The 18,150-nt window shown below is 39.0% G+C and overlaps 3 protein-coding genes across 5 annotated transcripts in view; 1 reads left to right on the top strand and 2 right to left on the bottom strand.

Annotated features, from left to right (window-relative positions):
- LOC115746805 overlaps positions 1 to 18,150 on the bottom strand; it is a 959,385-nt gene that overhangs the window by 124,754 nt on the left and 816,481 nt on the right. The gene's annotated exons all lie outside the window — the stretch shown is intronic.
- Positions 1,879 to 4,217, top strand: LOC115746867 (trifunctional UDP-glucose 4,6-dehydratase/UDP-4-keto-6-deoxy-D-glucose 3,5-epimerase/UDP-4-keto-L-rhamnose-reductase RHM1-like). Its single transcript, XM_030682806.2, has 2 exons — positions 1,879 to 3,450; positions 3,558 to 4,217. Exons 1-2 carry the CDS (start codon positions 1,879 to 1,881, stop codon positions 4,008 to 4,010), a joined length of 2,025 nt encoding a protein of 674 aa, XP_030538666.1. The 3' UTR covers positions 4,011 to 4,217.
- On the bottom strand, positions 9,383 to 17,893 carry LOC115730858 (agamous-like MADS-box protein MADS1). 3 transcript variants are annotated; one of them, XM_048282134.1, is made up of 9 exons: positions 17,778 to 17,893; positions 17,150 to 17,393; positions 13,003 to 13,084; positions 11,311 to 11,372; positions 11,122 to 11,221; positions 10,974 to 11,015; positions 10,721 to 10,762; positions 10,209 to 10,411; positions 9,383 to 9,620 (listed from the first exon to the last, which is right to left on the bottom strand). In XM_048282134.1, the coding sequence occupies exons 2-8, from the start codon at positions 17,377 to 17,379 to the stop codon at positions 10,217 to 10,219; spliced, it is 753 nt and encodes a 250-aa protein (XP_048138091.1). In that variant the 5' UTR covers positions 17,380 to 17,393; positions 17,778 to 17,893; the 3' UTR covers positions 9,383 to 9,620; positions 10,209 to 10,216. The 3 variants fall into 3 exon arrangements, with proteins under 3 accessions (XP_048138091.1, XP_048138089.1, XP_048138090.1); XM_048282132.1 differs by lacking the exon at positions 17,778 to 17,893 and adding an exon at positions 17,595 to 17,664 and having other exon boundaries at positions 10,721 to 10,774; XM_048282133.1 differs by lacking the exon at positions 17,778 to 17,893 and having other exon boundaries at positions 10,721 to 10,774; positions 17,150 to 17,395.

The following is an 18,150-nucleotide window of genomic DNA, read 5'->3' as shown; positions in this document are numbered from 1 at the left end:
CTGAATTTTAACCTAATATTCAATATAATCACTCAATTTTTAAATTTATTCAGTCGTGTTACATGCATTATATTATCAGCGGAGGTTCTCCTTGAATGGGCCCCGAACCTCTTATGGCTTTGGGGGCCCCACATGCACTCCCTTCTCGAGGTGCTGTCCGCAGCTGATTAATTTTTTTTTAATTAAGTCGCTGTGATTAAGAACGAGAGGCAAAGGAAAATCAGGATTATTAATCAAAGCCTAATTAAAGGAAGTAGTAATAGCGACGCATATTTATAAATAGCCAGTGTAACTAACCTTCCATTTCCTCACACAGTCGCAGATCTCCCTCCCTCTTTCTCCCCACCTCTCTCTCTCTCTCTCTCTCTCTCTCTTTGTCGCCATTATTGACGAGCTATAATTCGCGGATCCGCCATTACTGACTGGATTGCTCTCGCTGCCTCGCCGGGTTTCTGTAAGTTCGGGTTCTTCGTTTTCAATGTATCTCCTTCCTCCTTCAATGCGAATCTCCTTCGTTCATAGATGAGTTCAATTGCTGCAAACGTCGCGACGAAGCGCGTATCGATTGAGCCCCAGATCTCGCGGGTGTGATGCGTGATCTGTGAATGCGGTGGCCGCTTTGTGCTTCGGATCGTGCGATGATCTGACGAGCTTTCGCCGCAATGCGCTTCATCTCTTTTGCTGTGTTTTGTGTTTCGTGTTTGTTTTTTTTTTTTTGGCATTGATGGATGTGGTCCTGCTGAATTGTTGTGGATGTCGAACGGAAGAATGAGGATCGCGTTTGAGATCTGGTTCGTTCTAGGTTCAGATCTGGCAATGCTTTACCGGTTAGTGATGTGATCTGATGTTCTTGAAGGAGAAACGGTGCTGGTTGGACCAGTCACTGTGAAGACTTTGTTAATAGCCGTTTTATGCAGATTTGCACGTTATATTGCCATTTGAATTTTTCTGTCTGATTTCCTTGTGATTTTATAGCACAGAGATGACTCTGTATTTCTCCTAAATATGATCGTTCCTGTTGTTTTCTCTGCTCTCTCTGTTTCTTCAGGGAATATCACCCTTCACATCTTGCTGGAGAATGTATTAAACACTGATCATCTCTTGTTTATTTTTGTATTGCCACATGAAAGCATCGTCTTGATTTCTTTTTACGGTGAAAAAGCCTCCTTGAAAGATCATTCTCTTTTGCGTGTATGTGTGGGAACGTTTTGGATGAGTCTCGTGGAAAGGGGTTAAAAGTGCCGGAATTTCTGACTAAATTAAGGGGAGATCTGGACTGCACATGTGGGAAAATTAATGCACAAACTTACGTTCAAATCTCTCCTTTAGATGGAAGCCAAGTGACCAATAATATCTGAGTTAGTGAGTACACTGGCGAAGGATTTCTTGAGAGCTTCAAGTTTACTGCTGGCCATCTAGATAGCCTTTTCTCTATATCCCAAATCTAATAGTTCTTTTTTATACCCCTTTACTTTTGAGTCTCTCTTAATGGACCAGAGATCTGGTGCCTACGTAAGTTAAATACCTGAATGATGACATGGTAAATATATCTCCTATAAAGTTGCGGCCAAAGTATCCTTTAAACTGCACATGGCAGTTCGTGAAGGAAGTTCACGAAGTTGCACGGTGGAAGAAGCTTGTTAATGCTGTTTTTCCATTTTGGGTTCATGAACTTTATGGCACCATCAGATCAAGAGTGAAAAGATCCAGTTAAATTTTCTGAAATGTTTGTGAAGTTTTGACATTTCTTTTGAATTTGTTGTAAAAATGACATGTCCACTGCTCTCTGCTTTGACTTAGGAAACTTTGTTTGATTCATTACCTCAACTTTTAGTCTCACTCTATAATATTTTTGATGCATTTACAGAGTCTATCACTATGGCTACCCCATACACACCAAAGAACATTCTCATAACTGGAGCTGCTGGCTTTATAGCATCCCATGTCTGCAACCGTCTTATTCGGAACTACCCTGATTATAAGATTGTGGTCCTTGACAAGCTTGATTATTGTTCCAATCTGAAAAACCTGCTTCCATCGCGATCATCTCCAAAATTCAAGTTCATCAAGGGGGACATTGCTAGTGCTGATCTTGTCAATTTCATCCTCCTTACTGAGTCCATAGACACCATTATGCACTTTGCAGCCCAGACCCATGTGGACAACTCTTTTGGTAACAGCTTTGAGTTCACCAAAAATAATATTTATGGAACCCATGTCCTTTTAGAAGCCTGCAAAGTCACTGGCCAGATCAGGAGATTCATCCATGTAAGCACAGATGAAGTTTATGGGGAGACTGACGAGGATGCTGTGGTCGGTAATCATGAGGCTTCTCAACTTCTCCCGACAAACCCATATTCTGCCACAAAAGCTGGTGCGGAGATGCTTGTTATGGCTTATGGGCGATCATATGGGCTGCCTGTCATAACTACCAGAGGGAACAACGTCTATGGTCCCAATCAATTTCCTGAAAAGTTGATTCCAAAATTTATCTTACTTGCCATGAAAGGACAGCCCCTTCCAATTCATGGGGATGGATCGAATGTACGCAGTTATCTCTACTGCGAGGATGTTGCAGAGGCATTTGAAGTCATTCTCCACAAGGGTGAAGTGGGTCATGTTTACAACATTGGGACTAAGAAGGAGAGGAGAGTAATTGATGTGGCAAAGGAAATTTGCAAACTTTTTAAGTTGGACCATGATACGCACATTAAGTTTGTGGAGAACAGGCCCTTCAATGACCAGAGATATTTCCTAGATGATCAAAGGTTGACAACCTTGGGATGGTTTGAACGGACTACATGGGAGGAGGGCCTAAGAAAGACAATGGAGTGGTACGTTAGCAATCCAGATTGGTGGGGAGATGTTTCCGGAGCCCTGCTTCCTCATCCTAGAATGCTCATGGTCCCGGGGATCGAAAGAAAATTTGATGGGCCGGATGTTAACAACTCTTCCTCATATGTTGTGGATAATCCTACTCCGAATGGGATGGTGGTGCGAGCTCCGAAGAGCAGTCCCTCTGCTCAAAAGCCTTCTTTGAAGTTCTTGATTTTTGGCAGAACTGGTTGGATTGGTGGCCTACTGGGGAAGATATGTGAGAAGCAAGGAATTCCATTTGAGTATGGAAAGGGACGATTGGAGAACCGTGCACAGATCTTGGCAGATATTCAGACTGTAAAGCCCACACATGTATTCAATGCTGCTGGAGTGACCGGTAGACCAAATGTTGATTGGTGTGAGACACACAAACCCGAGACAATCCGCACGAATGTTGCCGGCACACTAACCTTGGCCGATGTCTGCAGAGAGCATGGGCTCCTAATGATGAATTATGCTACTGGCTGTATATTTGAGTATGATGAAACACACCCATTGGGGTCAGGCATAGGTTATAAAGAGGAAGACAAGCCAAATTTCATTGGTTCCTTCTATTCTAAAACCAAAGCCATGGTAACTTTTTTTTTTTTTTTAAATGTAGAAACACTCACTCTGATTACTCATCTAATACGATTGACCAAGCATGTCAACTAATCTAACCGTCTTTATTTTTGTGCCAGGTTGAAGAGCTTCTGAAAGAATATGACAATGTTTGCACTCTTAGAGTGCGAATGCCAATATCTTCGGATTTGAGCAATCCCCGTAACTTCATCACAAAGATTTCGCGATACAACAAGGTGGTCGACATCCCAAATAGCATGACCATCTTGGATGAACTTTTGCCAATTTCAGTTGAGATGGCAAAGAGGAACTTGAAGGGTATATGGAACTTCACGAATCCTGGGGTGGTTAGCCACAATGAGATATTGGAGATGTATAAGGCCTACATCGACCCTGATTTCAAGTGGGTCAACTTCACGTTGGAAGAGCAGGCCAAGGTGATTGTTGCGCCACGAAGCAACAACGAGATGGATGCGTCGAAGCTGAAGAACGAATTCCCCGAGTTATTATCCATTAAGGACTCTCTCATAAAGTATGTCTTTGAACCCAATAAGAGAACGTCTGTCGCTTGAGGGGCAATTAAGCCATAAAGAATGTAGCTGTCAGGAAATTCTTTTTGACTGGAAGCATTCATCAAGCTGGAGCTTGAACCGTTCCTGCTATTATTTCCTCTAGGGTGATTGTAGGACTGTACTTGTTTATTATCTTCATCATTATTTGTCAAGCGCATGACCTTAATTCTATATTCTATAGTACTCATTCCATTTGATTGTTTACCATTTCATGAAGTCTTCTTTTTGCGAATTTCGATTTGGCTAGAATTCACGAAGAAGTGCAATAGCCCTCTGTCAATCATTGCAATCATATTCGAATGAAAAGACAATGCCGCGTAGATTGTTGGGTCCTGATCAATTTCTGGAAAAGCCAAGGGACCCTACAAGGCTATAAGTATCTGGATGCGTAGTGAGTAGTTAGAGTGTGTGGCTCTAAAGCTTAATTGGTGGTCGTTAGAAGTATTGGTCAATACTAGAACGGCCAGCATGCAATGTTCAGAGATATTGTTGCTGAGGAACGTCTGTCAAAGACGGCCCACAAATAGTCTTGGTAGATGCTTGATCACGTGCAGAGAATAAACCAACCAGAAGAAAGCCTAAGCCATCTTGCCTTGTAAAACCCAAGTAACAATGATAAATGCTCGGGGTAATTACTCAAATGATTTCTAAACTTTAACCCTGTTATCCTAAATTTTTAACTTGTTTAATATGGTCTCTAAACTTTAGCCAAATATATAATGTTATCTATAAACTTCAAATTTGTTCAGTGTGGAATAATCAAATGGTCCATGAACTATCGCCTTGTCATCCCTCAAATTTTAGTTTGTTCAATGTAGATTGCCAACAAACTAACCCCAAAGAGGTTTTTTAAAAAAGATCTGCAAAGATAGCCCTTCATTTGCACAAATCTAAAATCTATTCAAATCCTCCAAGCACCCTCCAACGACAATTTTCGAAATCTCTCAAAAGGAAAAGAGCAAACGATGAGATCCCTTCAGAAGATCCGGAGTACAAGTGAAGATACGACGATAATATCAACTATGTCCCGATTCGAACGCCGAGCACACCCAACACAAGAAGCTTCTCCTCCCCCGGTCAAGAAACGCAACGGCAAAACCGGAAGGCATAATACACGACTGCACACTACAAGGAAGAAGGAAAAATGTAAATTAAATATGTAAACATAAATTCACAAAGAACCAACATCGGCATTGCAAAACACCAACAGCGGATACAATACCAACAACAAATTCCCGCCACTCAAGCCCATCCTTATTCGTTCAAAGCACTTTATAAACAAACATAAAACCCACAGCCCGTTAATAAAATTTTAATATAAATATTTATAATGCTTCAAGCCAACTATCCAAAAATACTCTAAACGCAGTTTTCATCTTTATAAAAAAAAACTTAGGAAAATTTTGAATCAACGCATATAGACATATGAGATCCTACAAATCATCTTATAGACGCATGATAATACAAATATTCAAAAAACATCACAGTTTAAAAGCCATTGCCAATATTTATAAATAATAGGCAAGTTTTAAAAAATAATTTAATAAATAAGTATTTTCAATTGGTTTATAATGCCCCCAAAACCGCTACCCAATAAATATCAAACCCAATTTTTCACATTAGATGTCTTGTCATGTTTAAATTTATGTACAAAATTAACCTGAAAAAAAGTCAATTAAATTTTATGTCGCCCCAATATATGAAATCATGGGAAAATTTTAAACAAAAACAAGAGATTCAAAATATCACTTATCGATTCAAACTTAATATAAAGATTTATATGTAGTTTATTTCACAAAATATTCCCAAATTACTTACTCCTCAACATGGGACGTTCAAAAAATTTTAGATATTTTGAAAATTTTTAATGATGCTACTAAGACTTATCCGTATTATTATCTTACAACGCATTTATTTTTAAAGAGTTTAATATTAAGTGTTTTAGTGAATAAAAAGAACAATAGGTCAAACTATTTAGTAATCAAAAAAATGTGCATTATTATTGCAAATTCCTCTGTCTATTTAGTTGGTATTGTTTTTATCCACGATAAATTAGATAGTTTACAAGATTATTGAATGTGTATTATCATGATGTTTACATTTGGATGATTCAATAGATATTTCAAATATATTAGGACATTTAAAGAATCTATAGTAGCATTATATGGAGAATTTTAGTAGATATGGTTAAGTGATTCAGATCTTACAACCCACGCGGGGTAGTTCACTAAAGAGGGTATAATAGCTTAAGAGAGGCAAAAAAAAAACACAATATTAATTAGAAAAATATTAACCACCAATTAGTTCGAGCGAAGATTATCCAAAAATACCAAAAGTCCAGTTCGCCTTCGCGCAAATATACAACCCATTCTTCAACGGTCGTAACAATTAGTCGAGGATTAATTTGACTCCGTAAGATTAAGCCGGATTCCGAAGCCAGCTGTCGCGATGACGCATAGACACCAGATAACGGAACACAATTTTACAATGTAATACCACCGCCACGGTACCACAACGGAGCAATGACATAGGTAAGTGGGGTTCCAAGGTAAAAGAACTACAGGCTTTATTCTCATCCCCAAAATATGTAGGCCGCTAAATAATTCATTAAGTTCAAGCCCATTCCTTCTTTTTTTTCCCCATATTTTATTACAATGTACAATTTAATATTTATAATTATAATTATTATATTTATTTTATTATTTATTATTTTAAAAATTATTATTAAAATGAATAGAAAACCGAACCGCTAACCGCCGTTCCGTTGCCGAACCGCCATTTTCACGGCGGTTCCGGTTCCACCTCGTGGAACCGAACCGCTCCACCAACCGCCGCGACTAGTTCAATGTAGTCCACAAAATTTAACCCGATTTGTAACATCGTCCCCGAACTTTTAATTTGTTCGATATGGTCTCCGAACTTTTGCAAATATTTAATCTAGTCCCTAGGCTATAATTTGAATTAATAGAATTAAAACATTAAACATTTTGATATAGTTTAAAGTCTAAATTGAATATGTATAAAAAAAGTTTATGGACCATATTGAACAAATTACATGTTTAAGACGATAATGCATATTGGGCTAAAGTTCAAAGACCACATTTAATAAATTAAAAAATTCATTGATAACATTAGACAATGGATCAAAATTCATGGACCGTCCGTATCCTTCGGTTGTTGTTGGTTCCAACGAGGGTCCCACTTTCATACTCACATTCTTCCACTTTCTTTCTTGTTCAAAATCCTAAACCGACACCTTCACCATTAAAAGTACCAAGCCGCTGCCACCGCATCCCTAATGATCAATTTCTCATGTCGACAATCATCGCCATTCATTTCTTGTTTTCTTACAGGGTGAAACAATTGCCAGCTCAAACTCTTTCATTCCGGCATACATTTCTAACGTGTATGAGCATAGGACGGGAGGAAAATGTAGTGTTCTAAATATTTAGCAAGGAGATAATTTTCATCACCTTATAACTGGTGAGAACCACTTTGAAATGGGGGTTATAAGTAGCAAGTTAGCTTTTGAAAGAGAGATGAACACTGTCTAGACATTGAGGAACGTTAGGAAAGGAATGTCTATGGGCAATCTGACGGGATACCCGTCAAAACCGCCCGGGGGATGAACGCCTATGTGCCCCAACGATTCCTAAAGAAGTTGATTGCAAGGTTCATGTTCCCGGTCACAAAACGGCACGCCCTTCCGATCGAACGCGCACGCAATTATCTCTACTACCGTGAGGATGCCATGGAGGAGTTCGAAGCTATTCTCCACAAGGGAGAGGAGGGTCGGTGTTCGCCCCATAGGGGCAAAGGAGGAGAGAAGGGTAATCAATTGTGACGAAGTTTGAGGTGGATTCCAAACATGCGGATAAAAGTGGGTGGAGAGCGGGCCTTTCAACGACCAAAGTTGCCGAATGAAGGATCGAAGGTTGAAGAACGCTGGTGACGGTTCGAACTTCGAACGGACCGCTAAGGAGGAGGAGGTCTTGAGGATGATAATGGAGTGGCATGTTGGCAATCCAGATTGGGTGGGAGGAGATGTTTCTGTAGCACCGCTTCCTCCTCCTAGAATTGCCATGGTTCAAAAGGCGATCCATCTGCTCAAAAGCCAGCTCCGAAGAGAACTTATGCGGTTTGAGGGGCGCAAACTAGGCCTTAGAAAGCCTTCGTGAACCCGGTTCTGCATCGGTTCCCGCTATTCTCTCGGGATCTTTACCCCAAAGTTGGGCCGGTTTGATGTCCCTTCTTAGCTTGATCGGTCATCCATGTTAAGAGTTATGTCATGTAGCTGTTCATTAGTTGTGAAGTCACTCCCGACTGAAAATTGAAATTCCGGTGCCATAGCTGCACCTTAGCATGAACAGTTCTTAAAAGTCTTATTCTTAGGCAGGCTTTGCTCCATCTCCAACCTCCCTTCGAGTTGATATACGTGCTAGTAATGTCCTTATCAAGGCGATGCGCATATGACCATCCCGTGCGGTGCACATCATAATGCAAGAAAAACATTACAGCAATACCAATCATTCCCTCGGAATAAGATGATCATATGACAATGAGATATTGAGTATTCCCCTAGCTTGCGCTTGCCAATTGCCATGGCTTCCTCCTATCATTTTTGATGGAATATTCCTTTTGGATGAACCTAACGCAAGCACACATTATGCCGGCACCCCAACAGGGACTAGGATTTAGATTATCCAGTATTTTGTCGAGTGCATGACCTTAATTGTATGATTTTGTAGTTTTTATTACACTTGATGGAATCTTAGGCTTGTTGTTTTGCCTAGTCAGGTGACAGCTTCCCGGTTAGCTACTGCTTCTTGAAGGTATCTACTTGCTAGAGGAATGTTGTTTTTCTTTTTTGAGAATTTCGATCATTATTTGTCTATAAACTCATGAAGAAGCGTAATGACTCATTCGTTGTTACGTCCATCGGTTTCCTTCGCAGCAAATTCATTCTTTTGGTTTTGCATAGTAAAGGGGAGACATCAAGCATCCGTCGGCCAAAACAGATCGGAGTCGGGAGGGAAACAACCACTGCGACACCACCACTCATCGGTCATTCTAGACACAACTAATACAGGATAATAAACATTGCCAAGATCATCGGTTCGCCTTCATCAGTAACAGTGACACACCATCGTTTTGACGGTCATTAATGATCATATTCTCATATCAAACATTATAAATAGTCATTTTGCTTAACCCATGCCGTCTTAAACTTCTATCTTGCCATTTATCCGTGGGGGAACGGGTGCAAGTCATGCGAAAATACGACATCCTGCTATGTTTTCTTGAGGATAGTTTCGAGAGAAAATCATATTCCGTTAGTCCAAGCATATATGTGTGTGTGTGAAAGAGAGAGAGAGAGAGATCTTAAGTACTATATAAACATTGCAATAACGCTTGTACAACACAAGATTCATCAGAAGAGTTTGAAGAGTGATGAAGAGAAATTTCGGAGAGTTCTTCCTTGGTTTAGGCGAAAATCGTAATATGGGTCTCTCCCTAGTTCATCAATTCCTCTTTCAACTAACTCTAGCATATTAAAAGCCATAATCTGAAGTGCCAATACGTCCGGTTGCTAGTGCTACAAATAAACCGCACCCAAAAAGTTGAAAAAAATAAACTAATTACATGATAATTCAAGAAATAAAAAACATGATTAGTGATATGGCTCTGATTAGAATAAATAAATAATGAGCGTAGTTAACATAATGGTCGCAACACTTCATGGCATCTTCACCTCCATAACCTAAACCTTTAGTTTTCAGCACCTTTGTCCCCTTTTACATGTTGAAGCTAAGATCTCATATGGCATTGGTGATAGATACTGAATCTATTTTGTTCTTTGTTGAAATTATTCATTGACAACTCTTTTTAATCATTTGCTGTTGAGCAACTATGATCCCGTGATTTCTTTGACGTGGTTACGTTTATATACAGCGTGTTTTGCTCGTGAGGAAGCGGATTAAGACATGTATTTGATACACATGATGAGTCCCTTGCCCGGTTATTTATCCTTTCGGGAGCAAAATCGATTTCCCTAACTAAAAAGTTAATTTTCTAATTATGTAGCTGATTAATCATATATAAATGTGCTTGATTGGCATATCCAGAGACACATATAGAAGTAGGAATTTTTGTTACTTGTACTGTGGTTGAATGGGAAAAGAAATGGGAGTGTACCCGAGCTTTAATTAGACGAGTTGGAGGGCAGTGTGGTCCGATCGGGAGTAAGGTTGGTGATTTGGATCCGGGACGTTGACCGGCAGGAAGTTGCGATTGTATGCAGGCCGAGATGGTAGCGGCTCGTACACCGAGGACGATCCCGGCATGTTGAAGTGATGGTCACCGCCTTGCTGCTGCTGTTGTGCTCTCTCATTCTCAGCTATCTATATAATATCACAAGCACAAAATTTGTTCTATTTAATCTCACTAACAGTCATTTGTCCATGTCCAAGTTCTCCTAATTGCTTAGTTTTATCATGATTATCCGCAGCTCAAGTTATCCCGGCCTTTGCATAATTGTGACATAGCTCAACTAATCAAATCTCTTCATCGTGACATAGCTTTGCCTGTTATAACCAACCAAATTTTGAATTATAAATTCTCAAGACATATGATTAGTTTGGTTACACCATATCTATGAGATAAATTACGTACGCATGTGAATGCATGGGCGGAGAGAGAGAGAGAGATACCTTTGCTCTCGGATACATGTTATCATTTTGCAGCTCAATTTCCTGCACAAGGCCCTTAAGTAGCTTGGAATGAGAAGATAAGCAAACGGTTGAGGTAATTAAGCATGCAACAAAGAATATTCACAGCTAAAGCCAAAATTCATATTCATGTTGGTCCCATAGGAACCAATAAGAACACTTAGTGATTTGGTCATCACCATGTTGGGAATGTAATAGAATCAAGTTGTAGAAATTTCAAAAGATAGTTACTCACCCTCTTCTGCATATACTCGATCTCGGCGAAAAGCATCTCATTCTGCAATAGTTAGCATTTGCAAAGTCTATCAATCAACGCATGGAAAAGAATTTAAGTGCAAGCTCTGATAGAGATCACAGCTAACGGAGAGATAATGACAATTTACCTTCTTCGATCTAACTCTACTCATTGATTTCTCTAATTTGCTCTCGAGATTCTTGAGATCCTTGAAGTTCAAATCACTTATACCCTCACCTAGAATATGCCTTTACACATATAGTGTCGGTGTGAATATCAATCCTTAAAGTAATAAAATCAAGCATCGCTTCCTTTTCAATCTAGTTCGTACCCTCACCTATTTGATACCTGGATATCCCTTATCTGTTTCCGAAGCTTAGAAGCTTCTTGTTGGTAAAACTGAAATCATCATAATAACAGTGAGCATCTAAGAAACATGGCACATCAATAGGGTTTATTACTCATAAAATAACAAGAATTAACTCATTTTAGCATCCCATTATATGCCACGACGTATCATATAGTCATAAAACTAGGCGATATCACATGCATACAAAGGTATATTGATGAATTGCCATTGATAGACGCAAGCATTTAACATCATTATGTGCCATGTCTTTGTAACTTTAAATAAACCAAAGTCAAATTTCGCTAACTCAGGACACAGGTATAATCATATGATTTTTGGGATATTGAGGGCTCAATGCTCTAGACAAAATTGTTCTAATTAGGTTACCATAGTGATCTTACATAAAGGTGCAAAAGGACTAATTTCGATGGAAAACGCCAAAAGTGTTCTAATTAGGTTGCCATAGTGATCTTACTCTTACATAAAGGTGTAAAGGAAGATAATGATCTAGCTAGCTACCTTAATTCTGCCATGTTCTTATTAGATTGAAATATGTGAACTAGGTCAATAACACCATAAAATTGTCTAGGTTATAGAGTGAGCATACTACTTATGCTTCTAAGAGGAGAATTAGTGAGCTGTAAGCGTCATTGGTAGTAGAAAGTAAGGGTATAGGGTCTTATCAAGATAAGAGTCATGACCAATTATGAAGGTCATCATACTTATTATATTTTCAATCAAATAACTCATGTCCGATTTTAACTTTAGGTCAAACCACTCCTTTAGGTTTCCAACCAAAAAACAAGTGTGTAAATGATGTGACTTTGGATGTTATCCACTTAACCCGAGTAGTCATCCGGCATTCGGTTTACAAACCATTAGGCATTTAGTAAGCTCTTAATACTAATGGTTCCCTAATTCAATGGCCGACATGCTTCACTGTGGCAAATTAACGGAGGATATCACGTGAGATCTCATGTCGGTTTCCTGTTTAGTTCTTGACCGAAACACAGCAAAAACACAGCAGAATAACCCGACCGAAGGTGGAACCAAAGTCGGATGACGACAACCTTATGTAATGTACTCCCAACCGCCAAACCGCATATTGCGCACCTCCTAAACATTGCTTGATCTCTCAATAAAATGGTCTTGTGAGATTTTTCTCCCTTCACGCATAACAAACGGCCTATATGTGTTGTTATATAGCACGTGAGAGGATGAAGTGTACTGTAGGAGTATTTACTACGTCCATTCATTCGACTCAAATGTCACAACGATGTGCTGCTAAAGTTTTCTTGATGTTCAAATGGAGCATGATACCACACCATCACGTGTATAATAACTCCAAGAAGGGTATTCCAAATTACAAGGAAATTGCAATTTGACATACAAGTTACTGTATCTAACTAGGCAAATCCTTACGTTTTCAAGCTCATGACATGTGAATCCAAATCAATCCTCGAGAGACTATACGACCTTTCACCATGCACATCTAAGTTTGGTAAATGACTTTGCAAAACTTCTTCAAAAGATTTGAACCTTGTCACCCCTCATGGTTTGTCATCATTCCGAATGAAAAGCAAGAGAGATTATTCGTTTTTGGCAGTTGAATGGCATTGTTTAGGCTCGTAAGAGCACTATATTCGCAATTAGCTATAAAGAGGAGATAATGAGTTCTACCCGAGTGTTCACTTCATGAACGGTATGTGGGTGTGAGGAATCACCGTTTGCTTTCTTGTACCTCTCAATTGTTGCTCTGACACCGCAAAAATAACAAAAAAAAGAAGAATTAAAGGTGAAAGAGAAGGAATTATAGTTATTACATAAATTAAAAAATCATAGTAACTTCAACTATGGTCAAGACATCAGCTGGCCAAAGAATTAGGCTAGTAATTTTCCCAATGATCAAAGGGTCAATTAACTTATCTCCTAGGATTCATAATATGTGGATTAAGAAAGACACAACCCTTATCAAGAGATATACAATTACAGGTATCAAAAGAAAACAGCTTAAACACCATCAAATAGTCTTAATGAGGTCTTGAATTTCATCGGGAATCCTCTCAATTTTCTACCATACATGCGAGCCTATTGAAGATGGGTGATGGTCAATTGAAGCTTTCCTACTGGTAAAAGGATTAGCTAGCTTTAAGAAACTATAGTGATACATTTTGGATAATCTTGAACTTTGATTAGTTGAGGATTACGATACCTAAGATCGTAAGTCCTAAGTTAGGATGAGTTCCTCCGAAAACATGCCTTGATCCACATAGTTAGAGACCTCTAGCTAACCACCGATTGCACCAACCAAGATCGCCATCATGGATGACCATCGCCGCCATAACCATCCCCACCACCAACTCCATCACCTCTTGCTAACTATCAATTACCACTACCACCACTTTTGTGTGTAACTACTAAATGATAGAATGGGATACCGCAGAATTTGGTTTCATAGATATACAATTCCTTCTAGAATCCCATCCCGATTTAGCCAAAAAAATAAGTGGTTCCAAGAATCTAGTTAAGCGGTTAGTAGTTCTATATGTCTATTTCGGAAGAACTAATGACAATAACATGTATAAACAGTAGAGAACACAAGTTTATGTAGCCTTGAGCAAGTTTGTATCTGCAAAAATAAAAGACTCACTCTTGTATAGTCTACTAAGCTTTTCTTTTGCACATCGATTTTGTGAATGGCTTTTGTTCTTAAGGCTCCTCCTTTTTTCCGTAGATCTTACTCTACCTACAAACTTTACATGAATGACACATATATATGGTAATTACCCGAATTAATTCGTTGGTAAGTCGTTAGAGCAAAAATGCACCTCACTGTAGATAATCTCAATCTAGAAGACTACGTAGGATATCGAGAACTTTGTACTTTACATGTTCCATAGTTTCACTCTAAAGAAACAACGCGTGCATATGAAAACCTAGCCGGCTATAGTTAGATTTATCATGACGAAGAGTTGTGAAGAACCAAACTAGGTGGACGAAAATCATTTACTTGATATCTCTTAAAATACTATTTGAACTGCGTGATCTTAGTGAACAAGTAACATTTTGAGAAAAGGAGCAAACATCGGAATGCCATAGCCACTTAAATCACTTCCTCGAAGTCATTGAGTCACTACTTTGAGTCTCACAATGCACGTTAAATGTACTAGGTATGAAGGAAAACTTCTAGACACTTCTTCCTTTTTTGACATATTATTTCAACCCTCTCACCTTTTTGCGCAAAGAAATATGTACGCACTAATTCAAATTGAACATCCACCTCAGCTTCTACATTATCATAAATTCAAGAGATCTTCATAGATAAATGGGTGGTCTGTACATCTCTAATTAGTACAAAGGGAATTTAGAAAGAACTCAAGAAATTTAATTAAAATAATCCAAAAGTCATATACATGATTGGTAACAAAACATTTTTGTTATTTATCTTTTAAGAAACGATCATTGAGCATTACATGATTGGTAACAAAACATTGATTTATATCCATATAAGAATTTCCAATAACATTGACGGGATATTTACAAGCTCAAAGACTCCTAAATTTTATCTATTTATCATACAGCTATTAAATTGCAAAACAATACAAATCATTTCATCTTTGTTATCTCATTAACTAGGATTATGCAATAGAAAACTTTTATGTCACTGTACATAGTTAATGATAAACAAAAATACAAATCTGGCGGCAAACTCCTTTTTGTCTGTTTCCATGGTACGGTCACGTGCTAATCAAACAACATTGAAATTTGCGACCTTAATTTCGTCGAGCTACTGAGGAATGATTGGCCATCCCCTGCCAAGCTGGCAGGAGATACCTTCATATGATTGGTCCAACATTCTTTTAGTATAATCACGCAAATGCCACGTGTAAGAACCCCAGATTATCCAGAGGTTAATAACCCTAGGGAACACCCTTCTTTCCTCTCAGCAGAAGAATCCCAAAACCTAACCTCGTTTTTCAAAGGCCTATCCTATCCTTGGTAAAGAACCTTTTTTTTATTTATACCATGAATGATTTTTTTTATTTAAAAAAAGAAAAAGGGTAGAGAAATAATTGTCTTCCACTGTCTGTCTATGCCATGCTATGCTAGCTATAGTCGGTGTGAGGAAAAAACGCAATTTGTAACGCAGTGAGAAGAACTGGAAAGTTTGCAGAGTCTCTCTCTCTCTCTCGTTGGTTCGTACACAACCCTCTTTGCTTCTCTTCTCTGCTCTCTCTCACCCTGTCAATTTCAACTTTATCTCCCACTCTCTCTCCCCTCTCTCTCTCTCTCTTCCCCCATCACTTTGACAGTGTTCTTAGTCTGCTTTGAACAAGTAAGTATGTGCTGCTAAACAAATGCGTCCATGGTTAAAGTTTTGAACTTTAACAAACTTAAGTGGCCGAATGCGCATGAAGATGAAATCACAGATTAAACACCAGAAAAAAAAAAGTTCTTCTGTTTCTGTTTTCTTTTATCCCTTTTGCAGGTTACACCCAGAAAAACTTTCTTCTGAGATGCTCTCTCTCTCTCTCTCTCTCTCTCTATGTGTGCATAAGATTCTGAAGATCTAAACAGGGTTGAGTTTGCCTTCAGGGATTTCCTGAAAGATGAAAGCTCTCTCAGTTTCTTGCAATTTGTGGAGATATCTGAGGTGGGGTTTTTTCCTCTAGATTTTTTGTTCTTCTTCTTTTCCTTTGTTCATTAAATGGCCACAACTAAGGTCTCTTTCTGGTTAAATCGGTCAGTGGAAGAAATGAAAGAAATCGGTCAGTGGCGCTTAAAATAAGTGCCGAAGAGATCCCAAAGTAGAAGAAAGAAATTTCATAGAGAGCAATTATTTCCTAACCCTTTGAGATGCAGCAATAAAAGAGAGAGAGAGAGAGAGAAAATGAAAATTTAGAAGGAAGAAAAGAAAAAAAAGAAAAGAAAAGAAACATAGAAGCCAAGCAATGAAATCATGACACACACACTCTCTTACCTTGTCCCAAGTGAACAACTGAAAAATCGTGTCTGACGTGACCAAAGATTCGTACGTGTTGCTGCTGCTTATTAGACATGATACGCACAGCTCACCCACGCAAAAACAAAATGCAAAACCCTAACTAATCTCGAAACTTTCCTTTCTCTTCACTTCAATCCTAACTATGGAGAGAGAGAGAGAGAGAGAAGAGAGAGAACAAAAAAATCAGTGACACCAAATTGGATGAACCATTTCAGCTTTTAGACTGGTTGATTGAAGTAAAGATCTTGGAGTAAATCTTCTGATGTGTGCCATTTGGGATAGTCTGAACCCTAATTTTGATGGGTTTAAGGTACTTGTTCCTGAGTTCTTTCTTTTCTTGGAGATGACATTTCGTCCTAGGAAACGTCAAGAAAATGGGAAATGGCCCTTGAAAGTGTCACAGCTTTTTGAGAGGGAGAGAGAGAGAGAGAGAAAGCGAAGAGACTCATTCAAAAGACTTGAGATATCTTGACAACCAGTATATTTGCTGTTCTTAGTGCTAATACTCTCTCTCTCTCTCTCTCTCTCTTCTGAGGAGATCTCTTCATAGGCGTAAACCTTGATCTGGTAAGAGACACTGTTAGGAAGAGAAACAAGAGAAACTTCACACCCCATGGGAGGACAGTCATTCGAGAGACTTAGACCAAAGATGGGTCATGATCATGAAATTAGTGAGTTCCTAATCATTAGTTTCATCTGAAAATGATTGTGTATTCATAAATCTCAGCCTAAAAGGTGAAAATCCAAATGAGAAGAAGAGCACCGAACACACCATAAGAAGAACACTTTTGAAGAGGGTTTATTCATGGAGTGCAACGAGACCTGTTGTTAGCATATTCGTAGAGCCGGCCGCGGCTCGAGAAGACGATGAGTGCAACTTCAGCGTCACACAGCACTGATAGCTCATAAGCTTTCTTCAACAAACCGTTCCGGCGTTTACAGAAGGTGACCTGCCTGTTCGTCGCGTTCTCAATCCGCTTGATCTCTATCTTCCCTCTCCCCCCGATTCTCTTCTGTGAAGAGCCCTCTGAAAATTCACTCGGGAACTCCATACAGCCGGCGAAAAACCTGAAAAAAAGAAAGGGGCCAAATCACTTAGATCCGTTTATTTTAGCAAGGGGGAAAGTAGCAGTGTATTTGATCGAATCTAGGAAGCATTCAAGAACAAGAAGAGGGGAAGACGAAGTTGAGCGAAAACCGTGACACCAACCTCGGTGTTGAAGATGCTTACACACATAATATGAACAGATAAAATTCAAGAAACTAACAACTTTACTTGGGTCTCTCCTCTTTGGTGCGTTCTTGAGCCAAACACAGAGAGAGAGAGAGAGAGAGAGAGAGAGAGAGAGAGAGAGAGAGAGAGAGAGAGAAGAAGAAGAAGAAGAAGAAGAAGAAGAAGAAGAAGAAGAAGAAGAAAGAAAATGAAGTTGAGAGAAAATCGTAAGACCAACCTTGGGGATGAAGATGCTTAGGAGAAGAATACGAAAGAACAAGACTCAAAGAGACTAAGAGCTTAACTAGGGTCTCTCTTCTTTGCTGTGTTCTTGAGCCAGAGAGAGAGAGAGAGAGAGAGAGAGAGAGAGAGGGGGTTACAGAAAAAGGAAGCAGGAAGGTCACAGCAGATGGATATTTATGGGCAGAGAAAATGGACCCTTCAACTATAATCAAAACAAAACAGCTTTGCATTGTCTTTACACACCATACTAGTCTCTTCTAATTTTTCCTCCATTTGAGTTTTTTTTTTTTTGGGGAAAAAAATCTCTTTTTTTTAGGGGTGAGTTAGGGCATGAGCATTAGAGGAAAGAGGTGTGCCTCCCCTTTAT

Source organism: Rhodamnia argentea, chromosome 7 (genome assembly GCF_020921035.1).
Source record: "Rhodamnia argentea isolate NSW1041297 chromosome 7, ASM2092103v1, whole genome shotgun sequence".
Taxonomy (NCBI): domain Eukaryota; kingdom Viridiplantae; phylum Streptophyta; class Magnoliopsida; order Myrtales; family Myrtaceae; genus Rhodamnia; species Rhodamnia argentea.
Note: the sequence above shows the minus strand (reverse complement) of the source record. Positions and strands in the feature narration are given on the sequence as shown.